The sequence below is a fragment of the Lepus europaeus genome, chromosome 15 (assembly GCF_033115175.1).
Source record: "Lepus europaeus isolate LE1 chromosome 15, mLepTim1.pri, whole genome shotgun sequence".
Classification (NCBI taxonomy): Eukaryota; Metazoa; Chordata; class Mammalia; order Lagomorpha; family Leporidae; genus Lepus; species Lepus europaeus.
The window spans coordinates 19,337,592-19,365,560 of record NC_084841.1 but is presented as its reverse complement, the minus strand read 5'-3'; the positions used below and the strand labels follow the sequence as shown (position 1 = coordinate 19,365,560).

The 27,969-nt window shown below is 36.2% G+C and overlaps 1 protein-coding gene across 2 annotated transcripts in view; it reads left to right on the top strand.

Moving 5' to 3' along the window:
* Window positions 1-25,829, top strand: part of LOC133774145 (cadherin-10) — a 99,437-nt gene extending 73,608 nt beyond the window's left edge. The window contains exons 5-12 of one of the 2 annotated variants that reach the window (XM_062211765.1): window positions 406-593; window positions 2,504-2,757; window positions 6,682-6,818; window positions 11,999-12,161; window positions 14,259-14,271; window positions 16,556-16,655; window positions 19,429-19,680; window positions 25,339-25,829. In XM_062211765.1, the coding sequence (XP_062067749.1) occupies window positions 406-593; window positions 2,504-2,757; window positions 6,682-6,818; window positions 11,999-12,161; window positions 14,259-14,271; window positions 16,556-16,655; window positions 19,429-19,680; window positions 25,339-25,829 (1,598 nt within the window). Of the gene's footprint in view, window positions 1-405; window positions 594-2,503; window positions 2,758-6,681; window positions 6,819-11,998; window positions 12,162-14,258; window positions 14,272-16,546; window positions 16,656-19,428; window positions 19,681-25,338 lie in introns of both variants that reach the window. The other variant, XM_062211766.1, reaches the window with a different exon arrangement.
* The last annotated feature ends 2,140 nt before the right edge of the window (window positions 25,830-27,969 follow it).

The following is a 27,969-nucleotide window of genomic DNA, read 5'->3' as shown; positions in this document are numbered from 1 at the left end:
GAAATACAGCTTGGTTTTTTGTTTTATAAAGATTTTGCTTATTTATTTGAGAGGTAATTACAGAGGAATGGTCAGAGAAAGTGCTTCCATCCACTGCTTCACTCCCCAAATGGCCTCAACCTCCAGGTCTCCCACGTAAGTGCAGGGACCCAAGCACTAAAGCCATCATCCATTGCTTTCCCAGATCATAGCAGAGAGCTGGATCGGAAGAAGAGCAGCCGGGACTAGAACCTGCACCTGTATGGAATGCGAGCACTGCAGGTGAAGGGTTAGCCTACTATGCCACAGTGCCAGCCCTGAGTTTAAGATTTATAATATTGTCTCATGCACATCTTATTTGTGGATATTTTGCTGTGAAATCTCTCTATCCACGTCTCTCTCTCTCTTACATCTATTTTTTTACAGATACTATACATCTTCGGGTTCTTGAATCCTCCCCAGTTGGCACAGCCATTGGAAGTGTCAAGGCTACGGATGCTGACACTGGGAAAAACGCTGAAGTGGAATACCGCATCATCGATGGTGATGGGACTGATATGTTTGACATCATAACTGAGAAGGACACACAGGAAGGCATCATAACTGTGAAAAAGGTGCTCAGTTTCCATATAATAAACATCTGAATGTTCAGAGAGCAGAAATATCACAGCATCCTATTCACTCATGCATTATCCACTAAGACGTATCACTATCATGTTCACATGTAATTTGTATTGTGCTTAAGTGACAGGGACATGAAGCTAAAGAGCTCCTTGGTTATTTGGACCACCTGTTCATGTTTAATGAAATGTAAAATCAGAAGTTTTACAAAATTTAAAAGGCAAGATAACACAAGATTATATTTCTGAGTAATTTTAAAAGCTCCCCAGAATAACATTGTTTTCTTTAAAAAATAATTAACAGCTAATAATGGCAATATTGCATCACAGTTGGAAGCATAAAAGTAGCATGCCACCCAGATGTGTGAAGCAATAATTGGAGTTGCTAGGAAAAGAGACAGAATGGATTGGAACATAATTTAATTGTTCACATTTTCCCTTCTGCTAAATAAATTAAACTTTTCTACTAACATATGTTCAGCGCCACAATTTAAAGGTAACCAGCTTTTTTATTGTAGAGTCAGTACTGTCATTATGAGAAAAAAAGGCACATTAAAATTTAGATCCTAATGAAATGTCATGCATAAAATAACCATTGATTGAAGCACTGGTTGACAAGAAAACTATTCTGGGATTATGATGCAAGGCACAAGGTACACAGCTATTTAACGATCAGTGACGAGAAAGGGGGAGTAGCTTTCTTTTTATTTCTCATACCTGTTAGTAATGATGATGCAAATAGAATGTAGTGTTTCTCAGAATAAGACAGACAATTGAGGGAATCTGAATCAACAGTGTATTTCTGTTAACAAAACACACTTTTTAGTTGAGGTATGAGATGAGGGAACTTTATATTAATTTTATTGATTTAGATTCATTCTGTATTCTTATCAATATTTAAGATTCCCCTTTTTATCTCATAATCTACATTTATATCAAATTGCTATGAACATTTTCCCTTTTTTATTACATAAAATGTTCCTTATCTTGAATGTTTATATAATTCTTCAAAGTTTTATATTAGTATTCCAAGTTTCATAAAGTTTGTGCAATAACATGAGCCTGTTACATTGAATGAAAAAGCCACAACATAAAAATTTTTAGAATAGCAGAATTTTTTGCTTTAAAAATTTAACATTAGCCAACACTTCGGCATACAAACACAAACACAGTCCATCAGGACATTTTTCATGATGAAGCACCATTCTATGAGTTATATTTGAATATTCATCCCAATTTTTCCTACATATTATATGTCAATTAAAATAAATATTAAAGTATTTTTTCCTATTCTATATGTTACATAGTTGTTATGTAAAGGCAAACATTGCGTCCTAAATGGTGTTTGAGGATTATTTGATCATTCACATTACCTTTGAATATATATATATATATATAATTTAATTTTTAATTAAAATTAAAAATTTATTTATATAAAGAAAAGATTTCACATATTTCATATATGCAATTTTAAGCATATGAAGATACTTACCACCCTTCCTTCCCCCCTACTCCTTCCTTTCTTTTCCCTTTTAATGTTTGCAATAATATATTTACTTTGTCATCATAGGCTTAACTTCCACTAAATAAAACATTCAACAAATAATAAGTAAAAAGACTACTATTCCACAGGAGTATAGACAAGGGCTATAAAACATAGTCAAATCTCAAGATGCCAATTTCACTCACATACATTACATTTTTTCTTGTACTCTATATATTAACTATGACAAGTCAGAGAAAACTGTGATATTTGTCTTTTGGGGTCTGGCTTATTTCACTAAGCATCACAGTTAATGAACAACCTGACAGAAACAACCAGGATTTAAAATCACACTGAAACTTGAGGGGATCCTGTCTTCCCATTCCCCTCACCCTAACTGGATGATTTGTTATTTATGCAGCCACTTGACTATGAAAGTCGAAGACTTTACACTCTGAAGGTAGAAGCAGAAAACACCCATGTGGATCCGCGTTTTTATTACCTGGGGCCTTTTAAAGACACCACGATTGTGAAAATCTCTATAGAAGATGTGGATGAGCCTCCTGTGTTTAGCAGATCTTCCTATCTATTTGAGGTTCATGAAGATATTGAAGTGGGCACCATTATTGGCACTGTAATGGCAAGGGACCCAGACTCCGCTTCCAGTCCCATTAGGTAATTATGCCTGTGTATAAGAGGAAAAGAAAGGAAGTTGAAATACATACAGAGATCATGAAATTCTATCTGAATGAATTAACGCCATGAGAGACACAAAAGCCACTCCAGTTGTTGAATATAAATTTGCTAGGCTCAATGCTGAGAGGAGATTGTCTCTGAATGTGTTGGGGCAGGGTGTGCACAGACTTTGGTATTTGCTCAGTCTGGGCATGCCTTTTAGGCAGACACCTGGCTTGTATCATCTGCTGGTCTCCTTACAGTGTTTGCTGATCTGACCCCCGTGCAGATCAAACACACAGGTCATCTGTGCATTTACAGTGCAATCAAGTCACTTGTGTTTTCAAGTTACTGTATAATATGTGAGATGGAGAGACACTTTAACACTTAATAATTATAATGCTGCAACACTTATATGTTAGATTATAAATTCCTTTTATACTCTATCAAACATGGGAAGTTTATTTGTGCTGTGGTATTTTGTTATTGTTTCAAAAAACATTTAGAGGAGTTGGCACTGTGGTGCAGCATGTTAAGCTGCCGTCTGTAGAGCTGGCACCCCATATAGGCGCAGGTTCGCTTTCCAGCTTGCTGATCTGCTTCCAATCCAGCTCCCTGATAATGCACCTGAGAAACCCGAGGAGAATGGTCCAAGTCCTAGGGCCCCTGCACCCAAGTGGGAGACCCGGTGAAAGCTCCTGGCTCCTGGCTTTGGCCTGGCCCAATCCCTGCTGCTGTGGCCATTTAGGGAAGGAACCAGAGGATGGAAGATCTCTCTCTCTCTCTCTCTCTCTCTCTGTGTGTGTGTGTGTGTCTCTCTCTCTAACTCTGCCTTTCAACTAAATACATAAATCTTTAAAAAAATTAGACTACTCATGAGAGATCAGAGTCTTTACCACATTTGTCTTACTTTTTTCTCTTATGGCAGCCTAAAGAACATATGAGATGCAATAAACATAAGAAATTAAGGGGAGTTTGAAGTTTTCCTTGACATTTGCTCTGTCCGCAGAAAAATACATATATCTGTATACAATGACAACATCAAAATGAGTGCTTAATTTAATCCAGGTCCATCATGTTTGGATTTTCATGTTTCCCTAATTCTCAGCAGGTTGGTTTGTTTCCATGTAATCCAGTCAAGAATTCATTCAAGGGGTTTTTGTGAAATTTCTTAAGGCATTCTCATGGACCTCCTATTCATGCGGCTTAAAGTACTGAGTCTCCAGTTTTAAGTGCCCTGGAACAATAGCTAGAATGAAATCAGAAGTTCTAGGGTCTGGGATGGTCATTTAGTGGCAATTAAGATGACACATATCAAAGTGCCTGGGATCCAGCTGTGCTCTACTCCCAAATCCAAGTTCCTGAGAGAGTGCACCCTGGGAAACAGCAGGCGACAGCTCAAGTAGAAGGGTCCCTGCCGCCCACTTCAGCTGCTGGGGAACCAGTGGATTGGAAAGCCCTCTGTCTCCTTCCATTCTGTGTTTTTTCTACCTTTCAAATAAATAAGAAAGGAAAACTTAGAAAATTCTAGACCATTTCTTCAAGTGATGTCATATATATTTTATACCATTTTATTCATGTACTTTTCAGGAGTATGTTTTCTTATACACATGCAGTATCAGATGTTACATATTTGCATAGGAAATCTGTCCGTATTAATCACACAGAGCTCCAATTCACCATCATGACTTCCTCATAAATGCCTTTTCCCCAGCCCATGTATATTTATCTAAATTGCTGCTTTCTTTGGATTTTTTTCCTTTGAAGTTTTAAAATAGCCATTAAACATGCTTAATTTTACCCATTAAATACTTACCAAGCATTTCCCCAGTAGAGATCCTAAATAAATCTGCATTTAGTGCTTCTGATTTTAAAATGGTATTAAAAAATTCAGTGTTATATTTTCCATGAATTATGTTGAAATGAAGTGTCATTATTAAATCATAATATCAAGATATTTCCCATACAATGAAAGAGATTTTTATAATCATAGTCATATTTGTTATATGTCAAATTATATTTGTATCTGTGAATATTTAAAAACAATCATAAATAAAATAAGATGCTTAATCAGGATGCAATTTCAATGACCAGCAGGAAAGAATTCATTCAAATGTACCATATGAAGCAGAATTAATGACTTCATCGTTTATAATGACAAAGTATACACTACAAAGGTTGTTGTATAATTTGACTTTATAACTTGATGTAGAAAGTGCTCATAAATACCCTTAGATGTTAGTTTTTACTAGAATATTCAAATATATGAACCAAATATACATAATGAAGCCTAGCTTTATGAGTGTAATGTATTTATGGAATAGATCAATCTGGACATGTTATAAATTATGTTGTATATTATAAAAGTTAATGTGATTACCAAGGGTCTTTACTTAAAGTGTATATTACTGAAATGACTTAAAAAGGAAAATGAAAGTTAACACATGATATTTGACAATAGAGAGTTAAGAAGTATAATTACACTTTGAATTATATTTGAAAAAGAATGACTATGATCTTTTTGTATTTCCAAGATGTCATACAGTCTTACAAGTTTTGCCATTACTTTTTTAAAGTGAATGACAAGAAATAATTAAGAAAGAACATGTGTGAAAAGGATTTAGCAAAGTCATAGATGCATGTCAGCAAGTGTCTTTGTATTAATTTATATATTACAACTCTATGCCATATTCTACAGAAGCAAGGGAACTTACATGCCAAAAATATCAAAAACTTCAATCATTTTTCTTTCAATAATAGGTATTTGTGGGTCACTATATCGGATATTGACATGTTTTTCTCCAGGATTTTTCTGTTTATTATGGAGAAGATTCAATATGAGAGTCAAATATTTACTTAGTGCCTACTAGAGTGCGATTCTTGGTATATTCATGCTTTTTTTTCTGTTTGAATTATGAGATGAAACAATCTCCAAATACAATGTGATAAATGGTATAAATGAGTGGCAGTAGGTACTTTACAATAGAAGAAAACAACTAGCTTTTATTTTAGACAATCATGGAAGATTGACTATAAGGAAGAGGAAAAATTCACTAAGTTGGGTGTTTTGGTAATAAGATAATTTTTTCAACTTAGAATGAAATTTGGGAATTATTTCAGATACAGAGATACATTGATTTTATTTGTGAATGGTATGATATAGTTTGATAAAATGTAATTGATCCCAGTGACATAAAGAGATTAATAAATCAAATGTTAGCCTTTTGAGTAGCACCCAACATAATGCCTATGAAAAATTTTCAGCCTACATTTTATATCAAAAAATGCATATAGGCTTTAGGTGTGCATTTTAGATGTATTATAAAACTCATTCTAAACTTTTTTATTTTAAAATATCTCCAGTTAAAATTTATCAATTTTAAGATGATCCATATGTTTAAGAAACCAAAGGTATATGAGTATCATAACAGGAAGTATCATAACTTATACAACAGTATAAGTTGATGTCTTACTTCTTTGAAAAAAAAAATAATGCTGTCTCTAGTTTTCTCAGTGAGAAAGACTTCTGGGAATGATCTTTTGCAAATAGAGCCATGTGGTAATTCTTCAGTAGAACACTCAATCATTAAATAAAGTCAATTGGTAATGTAATCTCCTGTAATACAAACCATTTTGTGGGCAAATACATCAAAATTAGTTGACTGTGTAGGGCAATAGATAATTATTTAGATACCACAGCATTCAGAAGACTAGCATTTGAATGCAAGACAAAGTGGCCGTTCACACTTTAGAGAGGATGTGTGTGTGTGTATCTGACAAATCAATGAAACAGTCTACACTCTAGAACAGTATTACTTTCTTTCCTGTAATTATTAGTGATATGTGTGTCTTTGTACCTCATCATTTCCTCCTGCAAACCATCCATAATACTGCCGTGTTTTTTTCTTTGCCCTCTATGCTCAGATTCTCCTTGGATCGCCATACTGACCTTGACAGGATCTTTAACATACATTCTGGAAATGGATCCCTTTATACATCAAAACCACTTGACCGTGAACTATCTCAGTGGCACAATCTTACTGTTATAGCTGCTGAAATCAGTAAGATGAACTTTATTCATATAATTTATATGTGTTCATGTTTATATATTTCTTGTACCTATATCCTTTTTGTCTTTCTCAACATATATTTAAAGATTTTATAACATTAAATATATGTCATGATTTATTGCTCATTAAATTTATTTCATTAAATATGCTTCATGTACCTGATCATTGTATGTACAAATTATCATTTTAAATTTTTAAGTAACTTCTCCAGAGCTATAGATTTTACCATTATTTCTTATAGTTATTCATTGAGGTAGAGCTATAAGTATTCTAGGAGAAGCAAAAGTTCTTGCTCACAAACTGGCTACATAAATGAAAATATCAGGTTCATAAAAAATTACTGAGGAGTTTAAGAAGAGAAGATCACAGAATTAAATTAAGTGGGTCCCTTCAGGTTTGAGGCCCCGTACAACTGCTCAAGTCATATGCCCACACATATACAAACCTTTTCATGGTTTCTGATCCCCATACTGAATGTGAATCATGATATAAAAGTAAGCCCAGGAATTCCAGATCTGAAACATTAAGCTGAATCCACAAACAAGTGGTAAAGGACTGGGGCTGGTTCACCAAGTGTTCTAGATGCATAACGTCAGGCGAGGCAGATCATCAACAATGAACTGTATGCTTCAAGATGAGGTAATGCATTGGGCTTTCTCTTTAAATCTAGCTCTGAAATACAGATTGACCTCAAATGATCCAGTTTTCACATAGTGACATATACATGGCTGTGCCTTTTAGGACTAACTGAAAGATTCACAGATTTTTCGTTTCAGGAAAGCTTTCCTTTATGTATCTGTCTCTGTATCCCCACGGTTAGGTACCCAAGCAGGACCCAATCTGACCATTCCAGAATCCTCATTGTTTGTGCTCCCTACCTGATTCAAGATCCTCATTCAAGCTCAATGAGCTAAAAATCAAATTTTCTATTTCAGATACTTTGAGAAATTTAACATCTAAAGCTAGCTGAAATAATTACGATTCCGTAAAAAGCTAAACCAATTACTTCTTCATCTTAAGAACTAAACCTATTTTTTTTTTTTTTTTGGCCTTTAAATGGAATCAATCAATGGAACAACTGCCCGGGAATGCCTACCTGCCACACCACAAGCAGGCAGGTCCCCATTATGTTGTTCTGCGTACTAAATGCATTGAGAGTAAGAGAGAAACCTCTTGCAGGGGAATGTTTTTATTAGACTTTAAACACTAGTTCAAGGTAAATGTGTCACACACTAAGCCATGTGCAGGGCAGAATCAAGTGTAAATGTGCTTCCTACTCATGTGTTTCCAGGCTCTGACTGCTTAATTCTACATTTCACAGCAACGTATTGCAACACATGGCAAAGACTTCTGCAGATAATACACTTCACTATACTAAAAAAGTAAAATTCATATACTATGAAAGTGAAGTTATCACTGTTTCTTCTCTAAAATATTTTCACTGCCAGTTTAAGGATAAAAGATATGAAATTAATCATAATTAATGATTTAATAATAAATCTAGGAATTTAGAGCACATTTTTATAAAAAGCAAATTGTCAAACCACATCAGAAAATTTAGCTACAATCATTGTGATATATTCTGAGGACAACAGAGCAAAGTGCATAACTACAGGGGTCCATTGTCTTTATTTAGTGGAAATTCTCACCCTAAGAAGGTAGAAAAATTGTTTCCTTCAAAGCCTGGGATTTCTAGACAATGCTTTAAGGTTGCCTTTTTTTGGCGGTATGGACAAGCCTGTGTTGCATAGGAATGGCCTCACCTTAGGACATACATTTTAAGGTTCTTTATTGTTGCCATATTTTTCTACTCTATGGGTTCTCTGAAGTCCTCCAAGGGAGATTCAGCTGTGAAATGCATGCCAGCTGCTATTCAGGATGATTTTTCCTTGGAATGTGTTATACTCTTATTTATATATAAGCTGCATCGTCTGCCAGCTAAAAAGATTAGTGTAAGCACTGTATTTTGTATAGGTGACTCCAGGCCTGGTGCTTTACAAAGCACAAGCATTGCTGTGAATTTAGCTTTTGATTTGAAGAGCTTTGAGTTATTTTTAAAGAAGCTGGAGAATCTGTATATTGTGTTAGGGAAGAGGTTGACAATGCCATTTTCTTAGATATGAAACTTTTCTGTCTCTTCTAGCTAATGTGGCATAGTTAAAAAGTGAATTGTTATCAACAAGAGTTATTTTTATGTTACGATAGTAGATTAAAATATTGTGCTTGTGTCTATCCACTATATAGGAAGGTTGAAGACTATATTCGTATAATATGGAGGAAACTTACATTCCCACCCTTCTCCACAGCAACAAGTAATTAGGTAGTGGAAGATCCATTTGTAGATAAACATCATACCTTTGTATTTTAGAAAAATTGTCTAGAAATAGGAGAGGCAAGAAAATAATTGGACAGCATTTTTCTCTTGTTTTCCTCCTCTTTTGACTTTTCTCCAAATACACCCATCTTCAGACACAAATGAATTAGGGTAAAGCTGGTTAACATGGGAGGGAGAGGGAACATGAGAGGGAGGAAGGGAATATACTTTTGTTCTAGAATTATATCCACAAAACACATGGAGTCTTTGAAAAATGAAAATTAAAAATTGGAAAACAATAAAACAATTTTAAAATAAATAAATAAAGATCCTATTCATTCAAAATATATTTTTATTGCATGAATGATTGTATGGGGAAGATGATATATAAGTTCTTATGGAAGTCTAGAAGATATGACAGTCACAATAAAGATAATTATGTTTACAACCAGTGTATTTCATTATGATACATACTGATCACTGAACTTACACTTTAATAAAAACATATAAGGCTGGCGCCGTGGCTTAACAGGCTAATCCTCTGCCTTGCGGCGCCAGCACACCGGGTTCTAGTCCCGGTTAGGGCGCCGGATTCTATCCCGGTTGCCCCTCTTCCAGGCCACCTCTCTGCTATGGCCCGGGAAGGCAGTGGAGGATGGCCCAACTCATTGGGCCCTGCACCCGCATGGGAGACCAGGAGAAGCGCCTGGCTCCTGGCTTCGGATCAGTGAGATGCGCCGGCCGCAGCGGCCATTGGAGGGTGAACCAACGGCAAAAAGGAAGACCTTTCTCTCTGTCTCTCTCTCTCACTATCCACTCTGCCTGTCAAAAAATAAATAAATAAATAAATAAAAACATATCAAATTACAAATTAACTAATTTCCCAAAATAACTCTGTGAGACTGGAGATCTTACTTTGGTACATATTGTTCAGGTGCTGTAAATTCACCAGTCACACAATCAAAATTTGTTAAATAAGAGAATGAAAGCAACACAGTTGGAATCCAGGCCTGGATGCTTACTGCCATGACATAGTAGCAAGGGGACAATATACAACATTTTATTAGCAACTAGGAAATATGATCCAGACAATTGCGTACATGTGAATTAAGAACACTGAAGTAGAACTTCAGAAGTGTTGAAGATATTTAAATTTCCTCTTTCAAGATAAATACACTAGAAATGAATTTAAAATGCTCTCTGCCTTCCTTTGTACTGCTTTACTCTTGTAAATGACCCTGTTGGATAATCAGTTATTACATATTGTTTTTTTTTTTTAAATACTGACTTAATTACTTCAGTAACAGTACAATTACATGGACAAAAGGTGGAGAATAAATTATTTTGCAAATTGATACATTCCTTATTTGTATATGATGGTATGTTTTAATTTGTATCAGAAAATTAGGTAAAATTTAAAATTCAGATAAATTTCACAAAGGTTAATGCTACTACCCTCACCCACGTTGGTAGAATCCATTTAATTAGGCAGCTGATGCCTCTCAGCTCCTCTATTTTTTGTCTTGTTTTGTTTTTAGCTAATTATCTCCTTTCTCCTTTTATATTGCCCTTAAGCTTGACATTGCCATAGTTCATACAGAGGTTTAACCATGTGCAAAGACTGAGATATTAATATCATGAAGGTTGATGAATATAAACTGAGTTTGAAATGTCAAAATACCCTCAGATATCAGAAGAAGGTCCCAGAAAAAACGTAATTGAGAAAAATGCAATTATGATAAATGCAGGGTTATTAAAAAAGCTAAGCTAAAAAAGAGATCTTTATATTTTAAAGTTACAATTCAAAACTATTTTAAAGGCATATTTCATGTGAAAATTTTCATGCTTGTAACTTTAGCATTTGTAACAAAGATGATTATAGTGTTTGTTTTTATGCTAATTTGGAAATAAGAAAGTTTTATGCAAAATTGATCCTGTATTCTTGAAATATTACCAGTAATGGCTATATTAATAGTAGTCACACTTTCATTTCACTGTATATTTTCAAATCAGTTTGTGAAGTTAGTAGTCATGTGTCCTATATTTCCTTAATTTAAGATTTATTTATTTATTTATTTATTTATTTATTTGAAAGTCAGTCACATAGAGATCAGAGTTAGAGAGAGAGAGGAAGAGGCAGAGAGATCTCTCATTCCCTGGTTCACTCCCCATATGTCTTCCATGGCCAGTGTTGGGCCATGCCAAAGCCAAGAGCCAGGAGCTTCATCAGGGAGTCTCAGGTCGGTGGGAGAAGCCCAAACTACTGGAGCCATCCTCAGCTCCTTTTCACAGGCCATTAGCAGGGACCTCAGAAGTGGAGTAACCAGAACAGGAACCACCAGCCCCAATTTGTAATAATATCTGAAAGGCAAATTCAGAGTAGCTGTTGGAGTATGTTTTAGTGATAGAAGTAGACAGTGGAGTAGGTTTTAATACAGCTACTAACACTTAGGAGCTAGTGAGTAAGTTAGAAATTTATTTAAAATGTCTGTTTTATCCAAAATAATAAACAGTCAATGACATAGTGACGTATAACAAGAATTTAATAAATAAATTTTCCTATTTTGTGTATTTGGACATTAAGGACACAAATATAATACAAACTCAATTAAACTGTGTTGTGCTCTTAAAAAGATTTTCCAGAATCATAATGGTACCCTTGCGTCTAATAACAAATGAATTCATGACTACCTAATTAGGCTCTGTAGTAATTTTCTTTATTGTATTTGCTCATTATGTCAGTTGAATGAATGCAGTGCTTATTGTATGTCAGCACTTAATATCTACAAGATGCCTATATAAATTAAATCTGGTGTGCAAATGTATTTGTCAACAAATTTTTTTCTTCTTTTCTTAGATAATCCCAAAGAAATGACTCGTGTGGCTGTTTTTGTGAGAATTTTAGATGTCAATGACAATGCCCCACAGTTTGCTGTGTTTTATGACACTTTTGTATGTGAAAATGCCAGACCTGGGCAGGTGAGCATCACTTGTATTGAACATGAGAAGACTTTATCAGTGTGCTAAATATTTCCTTTTTCATATTCCTGAGAGGAATGTCATATGTAATCTCAATAATACAATAACTTTAGAAAACCTTGACTTATTTTTTTAAAATATTTTTGCCAGGCAGAGTTAGACAGTGAGAGAGAGAGAGACAGAGAGAGTTATAGACAGTGAGAGAGAGAGACAGAGAAAAATGTCTTCCTTCCGTTGGTTCACCCTCCAAATAGCCGCTACAGCTGGCGCTGCGCTGATCTGAAGCCAGGAGCTAGGTACTTCCTCCTGGTCTCCCACAAGGGTGCAGGGCTCAAGCACTTGGGTCATCCTGTACTACCTTCCTGGGCCACAGCAGATAGCTGGACTGGAAGAGGAGCAACCGAGACAAAATCCGGCGCCCCGACTGGGACTAGAACCCGGGGTGTCGGTGCCACAGGCTGAGGATTAGCCTAGTGAGCCGAGGCACTGGCCCGCCTTATTTTTTTTTAATTGACAATATATTAAATAGCTAAATGCCAGGTTTCATATTTCCTTTAAAAGTCCTACTGCAAAGATAAGATTTTATCATTGCTATGAGAGTTGAGGAATAAGAGACATAACTTTAAAACTTTAAGAAACAAAAGCAAGTTACTGAATTCCTGCTGTTGACACTAGGTTAATATTAATAATTGTTAAAGATAAGGTAAATTAAATTTGGGGGATACCTGGAAGCAAATGTATGGATTCAACAAAACATTTAGCAAATGTTCAGATAAATGAAAATACAATTTTGAAGCATGGCACTAGAATTTGCTCTTTGGACTTATACATTGCATTTCATCAGTACAGCAATTCAGAAAGTGCTTAATGATTTAGTTCTTTAAAACATTCTTCCGACATCAACTTTGTTTATAATTCTTTAAGTCTTTTCCTCAATGGACTCATTTTGTTGTTTGAAAAGCTTCAGCTTATATGTCTGAAAGAAATGCTCTTAATTGGCTTGAGTGCTATCTTCACAGAAGGAAGCTGCATGTTATAAATAATAATTGGGAATCAAATGTGTTTTATTAAAGAAAGAAAAGCCATCATGAAACTGTATTGTGTTTTGACATCACTTGGTGTTCTTTATAAAAATCAATGTCATTGTTACATTTTTATGTAAATTGTATTATGGAATATCTCAAATTCTTCCTTTAAAAGATTCCAGCAAGAATCCAATTGTCTGTCTATTGTTTGAAATGGTAAAACTGCTGCAATTGAAAATGTTACAGAAATGCTTAATTTGGAATATTTAAATGACTTAGCTGCTTCAACTTACTTCTTAATGAAAGAGTGCTTGCCCTAAAAATACTACTGCAAATAATCCTCTCCCTGGCAGGCTTAGCATCATATAGGTTGAGGGTTTTTTAGAGATAAATTGCCCACTTTGCTAATACTGCATGCATCGCTTCCTCTATGGTTATACTATTTGATTTTCTTTTTTTTTTTAAAGATTTATGTATTTATTTGACAGGTAGAGTTACAGACAGTGAGAGAGAGAGACAGAGAGAAAGGTCTTCCTTCCGTTGGTTCACCCCCGAAATGGCCGCAACGGCCGGCACTGTGCCTATCCGAAGCCAGGAGCCAGGTGCTTCCTCCTGGTCTCCCAGGCGGGTGCAGAGCCCAAGCACCTGGGCCATCCTCCACTGCCTTCCCCGGCCACAGCAGAGAGCTGGACTGGAAGAGGGGCAACTTGGACTAGAACCCGGTGCCCATATGGGATGCTGGCGCCACAGGCGGAGGATTAGCCAAATGAACCACAGCGCCGGGCCCCTATTTGATTTTCAAAAGATACCCTTTCATTACCAGTAATTATTTATAAATCATTACCAATAATGATTTATAAACGTATTCAATATTTATAATTTTTTAAAAGATCTTCCTAGTTTCTTATTCCCTTTTGTGAGGGGTTCTTTCCAGGGTATGTAGTGGACTGAGAAAGTCCGTAAGTTAAGGGCAGTGCAAACACTCCAGCTCCGCCTAGAAAAGCAACTCACTTGACTGGGAAAACCTGTTGGACTGTGGGAAAACCTAACACCAAGAAATGACTGCCATTTACAAGTATACGTGCCTGATTATAGTGTGCACTGCGGTAGCAGTCAGCCCCTGGTCGTCCTGCCTGCCCACTGCTCTAACTCTGCTCACTCTAACTTTCACCAACTGCAGCAACATTGGCCTCAACTGGTTGCTTCATAGGACACCCTTCTTTTTTTTTTTTTTTTTTTTAACTGTAGCAGGTTCAGTAAGGCTTCCATACTTTCTGGACATTTAAAAAGTAGCTAGAATATTTAAGGAAAATGATAAAATGAAAGATGAGTTTTATAAAATTAAACAGTCTGTCTTGATCAACTTGGTAAGAAGAACATGATTAATAATTCTTGTATAATTGATTGCATATTAGTAGCCTCATATAGAAGTTTTTTTTTTTTTATTTGACAAGTAGAGATATAGACAGTGAGAGAGAGAGAGAGAGAGACAGAAAGAAAGGTCTTCCTTCCATTGGTTCACTGAAAATTATTTTTGCTTACAAACATTTATATATTAACTGATGGAATTCTAAGTTATGGCATCCTACATAGCTGACATAATTAAAGCACTTATTTGGATAAACTTCACTGGACTTTCATGAAATTCATTTGTTAGCTTGGTCTCTACTCTGACTAGGAAAGCAGAATCATGTTAGGACTTCTGGGTGTGCTTTATGGAGTATTTCAATCCACCCAACACTCCTTCAAATTAAATGCTTTTTAAGTAGCTCTTACAACGAAACATAAGGAATAATTCCATTTATTTGGTGAGTCAATGTCATAAGAAGATAGAAATAAAAGTAATTTGCACTCCCTCTTCCTTCTGTTCCCTGCTAGTTCCTGTTCCCTGACCTAAGCTTAAGCCAAAGACTTTCCTCTTTGGAAAGTTTGTAACCTGCAAAAGACATAGTATGAATAGTCCTAACCTGTGGCTGAACTAGGCTACTTGACTGCAAACCTTTTCTATTTCAGAGGGACAGGAGACCAGAAACAAGGAAGAAGACTTTCCTATTTGCATTTCTGCTCTTCCATTATACTTCACTCATGTCTACTCCTCCAGCCAATAAAATATATTTAATAATTTTAATCTTAGCTCTATGTCTCTGGCTTCCTTTATCAGAGTCATGTCTGCTCTGCTCTTCCTGCTAATGAAACTGGAAAAGCAGTGGGAAATTGCTCAGATACTTGGTCCCCTACCACCAATGTGGGAGACCCAGATGGAATTCCTGGCTCCTGGCTTCAGCCTGGACCAGGCCCAGCCACTGTGGCTATTTGGGGAGTGAACTAGAGAATGGAATCTCTCTCTCTCTCTCTCTCACTCTGATACCTCTGTCACTCTGACTTCAAAGAAAGAAAGAATTCTTCAAAAAAAATAATTTTAAGTGTATAGGAAGGAAATAATATTTTAATTTCATAGATTTTTCCAAGGAGTCTTCGTAGGGAGGGGTGCTGCTTATATTTATCACCTAATGATATCTAACCAACTTAACCCAAATACTAACTGATAATATATATTGAACCAAATAACAACTAAGCCCTCATCAAACCAAAAATATCCCATCCTGTATTTCCTGTACAAAAATCTTTAGATACTTTCTGAGCAACTGATAAAGGTGCATTTTACCAAAACAAAGGATATTTTAATCATCAACAGAAACTCTGAATCCTCGTATGAAGAAGCTAAAACATATTACATCTTAATGATATGTTTTCCCATCCTTTAAATATCTTAAAAATACATTCATTGTTCTATACTTCAAGAGAATGATCACTGAACCACCCTTCCAGTTAATGATAGATTGCAATAGCCAAGAGCAAATATCAGTCAATTATATTTTTGATGAAGAGGTAAAGTAAAAAAGACTTACCTTTGTTTCATTTTCATATCCTCAAAATGAGTACAGATATTACTCAATTTTTATCGTATGTTTCCTAACTGTGGCAAAATATTTTAGTGGGAATGGATAAAAATGAATTTTTCTCCAGTTGAAATGAAATAGATTAGGTAGAGGGCCAGGGGAACTAGTTTCATTTCCTTTTTGCCAACTTCTGATTTCTACTATAACTCTTTATGGCACATTTACAAAAATTAGTATTGTCATTTGTGTAGTTGGAAATGCAAAAACTAGATTAAAAGGAGAATTCTAGATATGAATAATATAGACACCAGGAGCCAAGTTATGTCTTAAGTTAAAGAAAAAAAAAAGAAAACTAAAGATAGAAATAATTCCCTCTTCAAAAGGTCAAAAAATATATCATCTTCCTAAAAAATTCTAGACAAAAATTATGATGTTAAAAATTATCTGTTGTAGAGATTATATCTGGAAATTTGATGAATACATATTTTCTCTTTTCTGCAGCTAATACAGACGATAAGTGCAGTAGACAAAGATGATCCTTTAGGTGGACAGAAATTTTTCTTCAGTTTAGCTGCTGTCAATCCAAACTTCACAGTACAGGATAATGAAGGTAAATTTTAGAACTTATTTATTAATATTTAAATGACTTTACTGGAAATTTCCTATAATGTAGCCACTATAACACATGCAATGTATCAATTTATTGTTGTGAGTTATAAAGTTAGTTTTCATTAGGTATTTAATGCTTTAATATAGAATTTTATTTTAAAGTATCCAATTTAATGAATTTAAAATAATAAAATTTGTGAAAGAAGTCTCTTTTTAATACTAAAGAAACATTGAACCTTGAAAAAAGATAGAAAGGCAGGAAATCAGGTCTTTTAACAATAGATTGGACACATGAGCAGAGAAATGAATGACTCGGTGAGATTTTTATGAAAACTTTGATGAGATTTAGCAGCAGCAGGCTCACCAAAGAATCAGAGGCACTGAGAAAGAGACAGAAGGATGAGAAATAGTTACATTAGCCTGTGGGGAGATTCAGTGCAAAATTATTATTGCAAAGATAAGTTATATTCTTTTTCTATATAATATATGAATTTTATATTGTCTATAAAATTGTTTCTTGTAGTCTCATAAAAGACAGAAAAACATTTTAGAAAAAAGATATATAAGTAGTTACAATTTTTAAGAAGTTGAACATGTCTCTTACTTGGTAAATAATATATCATTGGGATTAATATTATGCAAATATGTAAAAATTTCTGAAATATCTATGTTTTCTCTGGCTCTGGGCCTTTATAATAATAATGAATGTAAAAATCAACACATAGTTGTATGTAAAATAGAAAAAAGTCCAATTAATTCTGATTTCAGGTTTTAAAATAACTTTGAGCTTTAATTTGTTGAATTTGGCTTACTAAATTTAGAGGGCTGACTGAAGCTGTCCTTGGTACTGAACTGACAGTATTGAATTGAAATTACTGAAGGAACAATACCTCCCTCGAGCTGTATTTCAATATGTTTTCTGTTCCTCTTAACATGAACACTGAATCCCAACAAGCTACATGGGAAAAAGTAATAGAAACTTGAAACAGTATTGTCTCAGCAAGGAATTTCAAAAGTTACTGGGGAATCTACTCAAGGCTAACCTTCATTAAAGTTTGACAAATTTTAACATTTTTCTATACTGAAAAGGGTTCTTGATACTATATAAATTATCCAAAGCAAGATATCAACTCATATTCAGGTAAACATATGTCACTAAATAACATATGTTTAAAGTCCCAGGGAATATTTTGCTATTTCCACATAAATTTACTACTATCTCTTATTGAGTGAATTTTAGAAGATTCCAAGATATAAAACTCATATTAGTATTAACTTTGCTTGAGAAAATAACCTTGTGTTTATCTACACACTCATCTCAAATATCTAATTTTATTACAACTTTCCTTTTTAGAAATTAATTCATTGTATCTGGGATACTCCTATACAGGAGCTTTTCATTACTTTTTAACACTTTTCACTTATAGATAAAAAGCATTATCATTTGCTGTTCTTTTAAATGTTCAATAAATATTTTGAAATAGAGTTGTCAGTTTATGGTGAAACTTCATTTGATTCCTCAATATTTCAAAACTATTATAAGTAAACCTAGAATTCAGAAGTCTGTTAAAGTAAAAAAGGCAAGAAGATTCTAAGAAATACCTATATGTTTTCACTTCCTATCTCATTATAGGGTTGAGAATGGAAGATTTCTGTAACAATAATTCTTGGAAGATATGTTGAAATTTCAAAATATCCAGACTGTGCTATTTTAAAAACATATTTATGTGTGTTTGCTATTTTGCTAATATACTTTCCTAGCTTACATGATTACTTGATATGGTTAATGCTTCACTAATAATTTGCAAGATTATTGGTTTACGTTCAACCATCTTGCCCTCAAGATATTTTCACTTTTTTCCTATCTTATTTTTTAGTTCCACAGTTAACTGATTCCCTTCAGTATATTTCTCCCATTAGTATTTCAAAAATGTTTGTGAGACTGGCCACATAAGACTGATTTCACTGAATAAACAAGGATGATAAGAAATAATCAACCATTGCCTTTTTTATAAAATATTGGTTCCATGGGACTAGAAGAAGGTTTCTATCCTACAACCCACATGTAAACATTCTGAGTGGTTTATCAAGTAAACACTTGATAGCAAAGCGTGAGACTACTGGAGGTTACATTTTATTAAATTGTTAGGATTCTGTTAGGTATTCCACATCTCTAAATTCTTTGAGTTATATACATACTTTGATAATTAACTTGCTTACTATTGGTCATATATTGGAAATCTTGAATGTTTTTGACCGCATTCTGGGTTTTAAAAATACTATACTTAAATCTTTCCAAGCTTATTTTCTTGTGAGTATTAGAGTAATGTGTATTGTATGTTTGTTTCCTGATGTGGAAATATAATGTCTGAAAAACAAAATGTTATTATCTACACATGCACACCTGATGAATGAAAGGATAAATATATTTAACCTGATTGGATATCATACAAAGTATACATGTAATGAAATATCACATAGTACTCTATAAATATGTATAATTTTATGTCTTAAATTTTTAAATTCAAAATTTTGAATGATTTGTTTATGAAGTGTCATCATTTAGAAATTATCTGAAAACTCAAAAAATAATCAACTCATTGTATGAGTCTCTTCAAGCTAATTTATCTACATTTTCATTGCATTGTATACATTTTATAGGAAAATCTATAACAATCTTATATAAAATATTTTATATCTATGTCAAGCTATGGTTAGTAGGATGAAACAAATTTATTGTCCCAAACCATTGTAATATTTTAACTTTATTTTAGATAATACTGCCAGAATTTTAACGAGGAAAAATGGATTCAACAGACATGAAATCAGTACCTATCTCTTGCCTGTGGTGATATCAGACAATGATTACCCGATCCAGAGCAGCACAGGCACACTGACCATTAGAGTGTGTGCCTGCGATAGCCAAGGAAACATGCAGTCCTGCAGCGCCGAGGCCCTGCTCCTCCCTGCCGGCCTCAGCACTGGGGCTTTGATCGCCATTCTCCTCTGCATCATTATTCTTCTTGGTAAGACACTTGGAAGGAAAAGGTATCATCTTCCAGGCTGCATGTTTTAGTATGATTTTAAATAAGTAAGTTTGCTTAATAGGGGAAGGTGTTTGGCTCTGTGACTAAGATGCCCTTTGGGATACTTATATCCGGTAACTTTTCAGCTGAGTTTTAGACCTACCTCTGCCTCCAGTTCCAGCTTCCAGGAGGCAGCAGGTGATGGAAGACTCTCTCTCTCTCTCTCCCTCTCTCTCTCTCTCTCTCTCTCTTTTCTATATGAGAGACTAAGGCTGACCTAACAGCTCCTGGGTTTGGCCTGGTCCAAGCTGGCTACTGTGGGCTTTTGAAGAGTAGACCATCATTTAGAAGATACCATTGTCTTCCCACCTTTCAAACAAACAAATAAATAAATACAAATTACGAGGAAATTAAAGGAAAGATTGCTATTAAAATATCTCCACCTGGCCGGCGCCGCGGCTCACTAGGCTAATCCTCCGCCTTGCGGCGCCGGCACACCGGGTTCTAGTCCCGGTCGGGGCACCGATCCTGTCCCGGTTGCCCCTCTTCCAGGCCAGCTCTCTGCTGTGGCCAGGGAGTGCAGTGGAGGATGGCCCAAGTCCTTGGGCCCTGCACCCCATGGGAGACCAGGAGAAGCACCTGGCTCCTGCCATCGGATCAGCGCGGTGCGCCGGCCGCAGCGCGCTACTGCGGCGGCCATTGGAGGGTGAACCAACGGCAAAAGGAAGACCTTTCTCTCTGTCTCTCTCTACTGTCCACTCTGCCTGTCAAAAAAAAAAAAAAAATATCTCCACCTAACTTAACCACAAGTTTTAAGACAGACATGAACCAGCCATGAAATATTATTTACTAAAATATCTTACCTGGGGTCGGCACTGTGGTGCAGCAGGTTAAAGCCCTGGCCTGAGGCACTGGCATCCCACGTGGGTGTCAGTTCTAGTCCTGGCTGCTCCTCTTCTGATCCAGCTCTCTGCTATGGCCTGAGAAAGTAGTGGAGGATGGTCCAAGTCCTTGGGGCCCCTGAACCCATGTGGGAGACCCGGAGGAAGCTCCTGGCTCCTGGCTTCGGATAGGCGCAGCTACAGCCGTTGTGGCCATCTGGGGAGTGAACCAGTGGATGGAGGACCTCTCTCTCTCTCTCTCTCTCTCTCTCTCTCTCTGGAATTCTGTCTTTCAAATAAATAAAATAAATCTTTAAAAAATAAATTATTTACCTGATCAGAATGCATAAGGATATATAAAAAATTTCTAGCAGCAGCAGCAGTAGTAATAATAGTAGTAGCGCGATCTTCCTTAGTGCAGCCTAGAATTCATTCAGAAATAAACTGAATTAAAAACACACAATTATCTGTTACTACAAAATTTTAAATGAACAATGGAACAGGTAAGAAATGAATGCTGGGCCGGAGCTGTGGCATAGCAGGTCAAACCTCCTCCTGCAGGGCCAGCATCCCTATGGGGCCCGTTCAAGTTTCAGCTGCTCCACTTCTGATCCAGTGCTCCCTGCTGATGTGACTGGGGAATCAGCAGAATATGACCCAAGTCCTTGGGCCCCTGCACCCACATGGGAGACCCAGATGTAGCTTCTGTCTCTTGATTCGGCCTGGCCCATCCCTGGCCATTTTGGCCATTTTGGGAGTGAACCATCCGATGGAAAACTCTCTCTCTCTCTCTCTCTCTCCCTCTCTCCCTCTTCCTCTCCCTCTCCCTCTCCCTCTCTCTCTCAGTAACTCATTCAAATAAGTAAATAAAGATTTAAAAATAAAGAAATAAATGCAGAATGACTTCTGTAGGGGCAGGCAATATTGAGACAGATAGTTGGAATTTTTTCTGATAATGATGAATGTTCTGATGGGATTCAACCTTCTTTGAAGCCTAGGCCCCATGAACAAATGAAGGAAGAAGCAGCAGTGGTAGGACCAAATTTACATTATTGCTGGTCTGTTATGTTTTCCTGAGTGGCATGGTAATAGACTGTGGCAGTTTCTTTCTGGGTCATTTGCCAAATGCCTATTCAGAATGCTAGGAGCTAAAAGAATTGGAGGAGCATAATAAATCTCAAGCCCCATCTCTGAAAATTGGACATTAGCAGATCTCAATGAGCCTGGTGTTAAATTTGTCACTTTTGTTAGAATGCAATTCAAAAACTTGACTGAGTATAGAGAGACTTCAAGCCAACATATCTCAAAACTGCCAGTTTTTCATATTTATAAAATAAAGTTAAATAAAATGACTTAGTGCTCATCACAAATTTTAAAATAACCCTGACAAGAATAGATAATAGCAACGTTTTTCATGATTGAAAAAATGACCAGTTTTTATATGACGTTAGGATCTACAATAATAATAAAAAATCGGTTAAAATGTTCCATCACTGTTTATATAATTTGTTATACCTAATTCATCTATACAAATTTTTCTATGTGTATCATAGAATATATATATATATAGTTCTTTTTATAATTTTTTAATTTATTTTTTGACAGGCAGAGTTAGTGAGAGAGAAAGAGAGAGAGAGAGAGAGAAAGGTCTTCCTTCTGTTGGTTTGCCCCCCAAATGGCCGCTATGGCCAGCGTGCTGCGCCGATCCGAAGCCAGGAGCCAGGTGCTTCCTCCTGGTCTCCCATGCAGGTGCAGGGCCCAAGGACCTGGGCCATCCTCCACTGCCTTCCTGGGCCACAGCAGAGAGCTGGACTGGAAGAGGAGCAACCGGGACAGAATCCGGCGCCCCGACCAGGACTAGAACCCGGTGTGCTGGCGCCGCAAGCAGAGGATTAGCCTAGTGAGCCGAGGCGCCGGCCTATATATAGTTCTTTATTTTAATAACTGACAGGTAAAATACCCATATAAGATAAGCCATTAAATTAATGAAATGGTGAGATGTAGATAAGAGTTTTATGTAGTTCACACAATGAGAATGTGCAAACTTAAAAGCACACATTACAAATCCTCTTTTTCTGGAATGTGAAGCCTGACAAAAATTTTCCAGAGATCAAAAGAATAATAAACTTGATCTCATTTAACAGAATATATGAGAATTGACAAAGTTCACTTTTATAATTCAATTTGCCTTAAATACAAAAAAAAATATTTTGAGGAAAGCTAATAAATATGCTAATAATAGAACCTAATGCAAATAAGAGAAATTTATTTTGTGGACCTATATTTATACAGAAAAAAATATTCATTAAAGTATATATTTAAAATAAAAGTCTCCAGTAAGAACAAGATCAATAATATTAATGATAGCAAGTTTTTATTAAATCTTACTATTGGTCAAACTAATTAGCATATTACTGTCAAACCCTTTCATTCATTTTAAAAAATGTATGTAGTATGTAGGATTATTATCTTCACTTTTTACATAATGAAGCTGAAAGTTCCAAATATTCAAAATATTCCAAGACACATTATTTCCAACTGTTTACAGTAAGGTTCCTTCCTAGTCACTGTGTATACAGTTTTCCAGAGCAATCTAAAGTTTTCCATCTTTTTTCTCCCTTTGAATCAATGGAGGCCTCACAATCTTATATCTTCATTGAAACCATGCTGAAATAGCCTTTTATTTGATTTGCTTGTCCCAAAACACTGATAGTTGATTTAATAACCTAGATGAAATTGCTTTTTAACTGCTTTTGAATTAAAAATAAAATTAACTAAACCTTATGATTACATTAACCTAAAACTATTTTTGTGAGTAACCCTCTGATCTTAATAAAAAAAAAAAAATACTATATGTGACATTTCAAGAAGTAGAGAAATGCACTCGGATTTGGAGCCAATCTTAGTAAATTTTCATTATTCTCATTATAAGAAGCTTTTTTTTTATTTTTTAAAAGATTTTATTTAATGAATGCAAATTTCATAGGTACAACTTTAGGAATATGGTGGTTCTTTCCCCCATACCCGCCTTCCCACCCCCACTCCTGTCCCACCTTCTATTCCCTCTCCTATCCCATTCTTCATTAAGTTTCATTTTTCGTTTTAACAAGAAGCTTTTTGAAAACAGGGTAAAAATCATTTGGCAGGTTGGCAGGTAATAAGCAATCTGAGTTTTAAACTCTTTTCGGTACACATTTTTGCGGATGTGTGAATATATGAAATTATACAAGATAAAATGACATATTTTCCCAAATGCCTCAAGAATAAATGAGTTCCTATCTCTGTCATAGTCTATTTTTTTAAAAATCAAGAACATTTATTAGTGGGCTGAAGCTTTATGTTTTTTTTTTTTTAAGAATTAAAAAAGTCCCTTATTTGCCATCTCACATAAGCTTAAATATAAATCGGTTGAGCATTGGAAGTCAATAAAAAGAGAAAACATAACTTAAATCCCATGATATAATAGTATGATAATTCTCTTGTATTTTAAAGGGTTGTTCTAAAGTAACTAAATGTAGGTATTTCTTCCTAGAACTACTCAGAAATATTTTCCTCTGGCCTTTTAAATCAAAATGAATTCACATCTGCTTCTCCAAATCAATTTAAAGGATCAGGATGAAAATTTTGGTGATAGTGAATAGAGGAGGTAAACCCTAATGCAATGAGATAAATTTTATACTTACTCCCATCATTTGAGTTATTACACTTATTATGATTATTGTTAATTTTATTGGTAATTTTCTGAACAATATACATTTATGCTTATAGTCATATTTGATTAAGTTGCATTCAGCCAATAAATGCTTTTGGGAATAAATTCAATGGAGTAACTTGAATATATTTCTGTTGGCAGCTGATCTAACAATTTAGAGGGTCTATGAAAGGTATATATTTCCATGGAAACCTCAGAAATTTCTAAACCTATGTCATGTTTAAATAATCAAGTATTTTTTGAGTAATTAGGGCCTCATTTTTAAAAAGAAAAAAAATATAAGTCCATCAGCAAAGCTATTTAAGGGAAACTGACCTTCCACATCTTGTGAACAATGTTGCCTTTTAATATTGTATAAATCTGTGAAAAATGAGGAATAGTTGTCCTTTTAAAAAAAAAAAAAAGGTTTATTTATTTATTTGTAAGGAGAGAAACAGGGAGAGACGGGGGGGGGGGGGGGGGGGAAGAGAGGGATTTTCCATCTGTTGGTTCACACCCAAAAGGCCACAATAGCCAAGCTTGGTCCAGGCCAACACCAGGAGCCTGGAACTTCGTGCAGGCCTCCCACCCGGGGGGCGGCACAGTCGCAGGCTCTCGGTCATGGTCAGTGCCTTCCCAGACACAGGCGCAGGAAGCTGCACGGGAGTACAGCAGCTTGGACCGAAACTGGTGCTCACGTGGGGTGCAGGCATGGGCAGCAGTGGCTCTACCCGCTGCACCACAATGCTGGTCCCAGTCTTGTCTTTCCTAAGGTCTTCCTTGAAGACGAACCTAACCTCTCTTATTATTTTTTTAAATAATATGTCATTATGTCATGCACGCGACAGCTAACCTCTGTATCACCGGTAACTATCTTTGAAGACAGTTTAAAAACAGGCAAAACATGTTCTTGTGTTTGAGAAGGAATCCACGCTGCTTGAAAATCCTGTAAGCGGGGCTCCTGAGCACCAGGCGTGCGCGCCTTACCCGGCACATCCCCCTCCCCGACCCCGGCCAGACCCTGCCGAGACCCTGCCGGGCAGAGCCTTCGGCCCGGTAACGCGCCTTCCTGTCTTCCTTCCCCAGTGATCGTCGTGCTGTTCGCAGCTCTGAAGCGGCAGCGGAAGAAGGAGCCGCTGATCCTGTCCAAGGAGGACATCCGAGACAACATCGTGAGCTACAACGACGAGGGCGGCGGCGAGGAGGACACGCAGGCCTTCGACATCGGCACCCTGCGGAACCCCGCGGCCGTCGAGGACAAGAAGCTGCGGCGGGATATCGTCCCGGAGTCGCTCTTCCTGCCCCGCAGGACGCCCACGGCCCCCGAGAACACGGACGTGCGGGATTTCATCACCGAGCGGCTCAAGGAGCACGACCTGGACCCCAGCGCGCCGCCCTACGACTCGCTGGCCACCTACGCCTACGAGGGCAACGACTCCATCGCCGACTCCCTGAGCTCCTTGGAGTCAGGGACCACCGAAGGAGACCAGAACTATGATTACCTCCGGGAATGGGGCCCCCGGTTCAACAAGCTGGCGGAGATGTACGGTGGCGGGGAGAGCGACAAAGACTCCTAACCCCGCGAGCCGGTCCCCGCCCAGGCGAGCTAGGAACCTTAGGACACCGTCTCCACTTCACAGCGTTTGATATCCGGGAGAATTTTCCTGCCACTCAGCACAATTTTTTTTTTCCCATCGACTTCTTAATTTGCTCATTAATTCCATTAATTCTTTCCTGTAGGATGTCTCATGGGATATATACGACATTTTATTTAATCACTTCCAAGAGCCAAAGCTATGGAAATTTCAGTGTTGTCCATCTTAGTAAATAAAGGATGATTTCAGAAACATGAACAGGATAGTTTTCCCTTAAGCAACCTCACAAACAAGCCGCTTCTGTTAGATACACACCCTGCCCTTGCGAATAAAGCTTTTACAAAGGTGAAGACAAATTTTAAGGTATATCCTGTTCTGTACATTAAATTAAACAAAAAAGTACATGTGGTGTTAGTAGGTGTGATATGCAACCTGGTATACAAAAACGTTTGTGCAATTTCATTTCAGCAAATTCTATCTGCTAATGTTTTATATTTATATTTTTGTATTTATTTTTAAAAATAAACCAGTTTTTACAACTACTTTATCTCCAGCTTCTCTTTTATTCCCCTCTAGGAAGAAAAATGCCCTTCATGACCTAAATATCTTCATATTAAATTACATTAAATACAGTAAGAACCTGAAATCACTAGAATTAATATGGAAACTTCTAACCACGTCTGTATGATTTATGTAAGAATCATTTCTCCTGTGAGCCTTCTTAGGCTGTGATTGTGACATAAAATATTCATTTTAAAAGAAATAGTTATTTCCACACCACTCAACGTTATTTTGGGGGGTATTGTGGAACCCCAGGTTAGACCTCCACTTGGGCCACCTGCCTCCCTATCAGAATGCTTGAGATGTACCCCTACTTCTAGTCCAACTTCCTGTTGATGTGCGCCCTGGGAGTCAGCAGATGAAGGATCAGGTACACAAGTCTCTGTCATCCTTGTGGGAGACCTAGAAGGTGTTCCTGGCTCCTAACTTCAGCCTGACTCATCCCACAGTATTGCAGGCCTTTGAAGAGTGAACAAGGGGAGGACAATATTTCCTTTTCTCTCTGCTTTTGTTATTCTTGCTCTCTACCACTTTGCCTTTCAAATAAAATTAAACAAACATTTTAAAAATGTATCATTCAAAGAAATTTAAAACATTACATTCTTATGCTAAAGACGCCAGCAATTCTGTTATTCCATTTTGTTCATGTTCACTAAAATAATATCTGAAAGAAAAAAGCATTTTCTCATTTTTGTATGATATTTGTGCTATTGAGGCTTATAGGCAATAATAGTTCAGACAGATTTCAGACAGAAATAATCCTTTAATGGAAAATACACTTACCTCCTGTGGTGACTCTGAAAATGCCTAGTGATGACAGTAATGATGCTGAATATTCCATTAAGATACAGCATTGCAATTATGTCAAGTTTTAGAAAATGCGTTACCTATTTATTTGTAACAAAGTCTGTTTTTCTGTCAATGAATGATTCAAAGGATAGCAAAAAAAGTTAAAAAATAAAATTACTGGCTGTTAATTATCAAAAATTCCTGAGAATCAAGAAAGCCAGCTGCCACTAATTCCTTGTTTCTCCACAGCATGATTTATTTATAAAGGGAGCACTTCCTTGGGCATGGGCTAGAAGTCACATTCCCTGCTGCATACGTATTAAATAATACCATAGATTTATGTGGTCTCTTATTAGCAAAAATAAATAAATAAAAAACATACTTCAGAACAAGTCAGGGTGCAATATTGATGTATTCTTAATGAAAGATTAAATATTTCATTCTTTTTGAATGATAATATTTTCCAACATCCAGGCTGACGGTCCACATCATTCTGAGGACAGATGCTTTGGCTCACCTAATTACAAAAGAAAAATGACCCATGTGGTCTGGTTGAAAGTACAATCACATTACAAGGCCAAGTGATGCATCTGAGTACATTAACTTGTAGTTTTACTAACTTCTCTTTTTCTAAGAATCCATTAATGTATACCGAAGACAGGCTAATAAAAGAACAAAGTGTAAGAAATCAGAAGAGTTTGATTATCTATGTTGAAGCAAAGAAGGGAACAATTCTCAATATCTTAGAGGTTATTTATTAAAAGTAAAATCA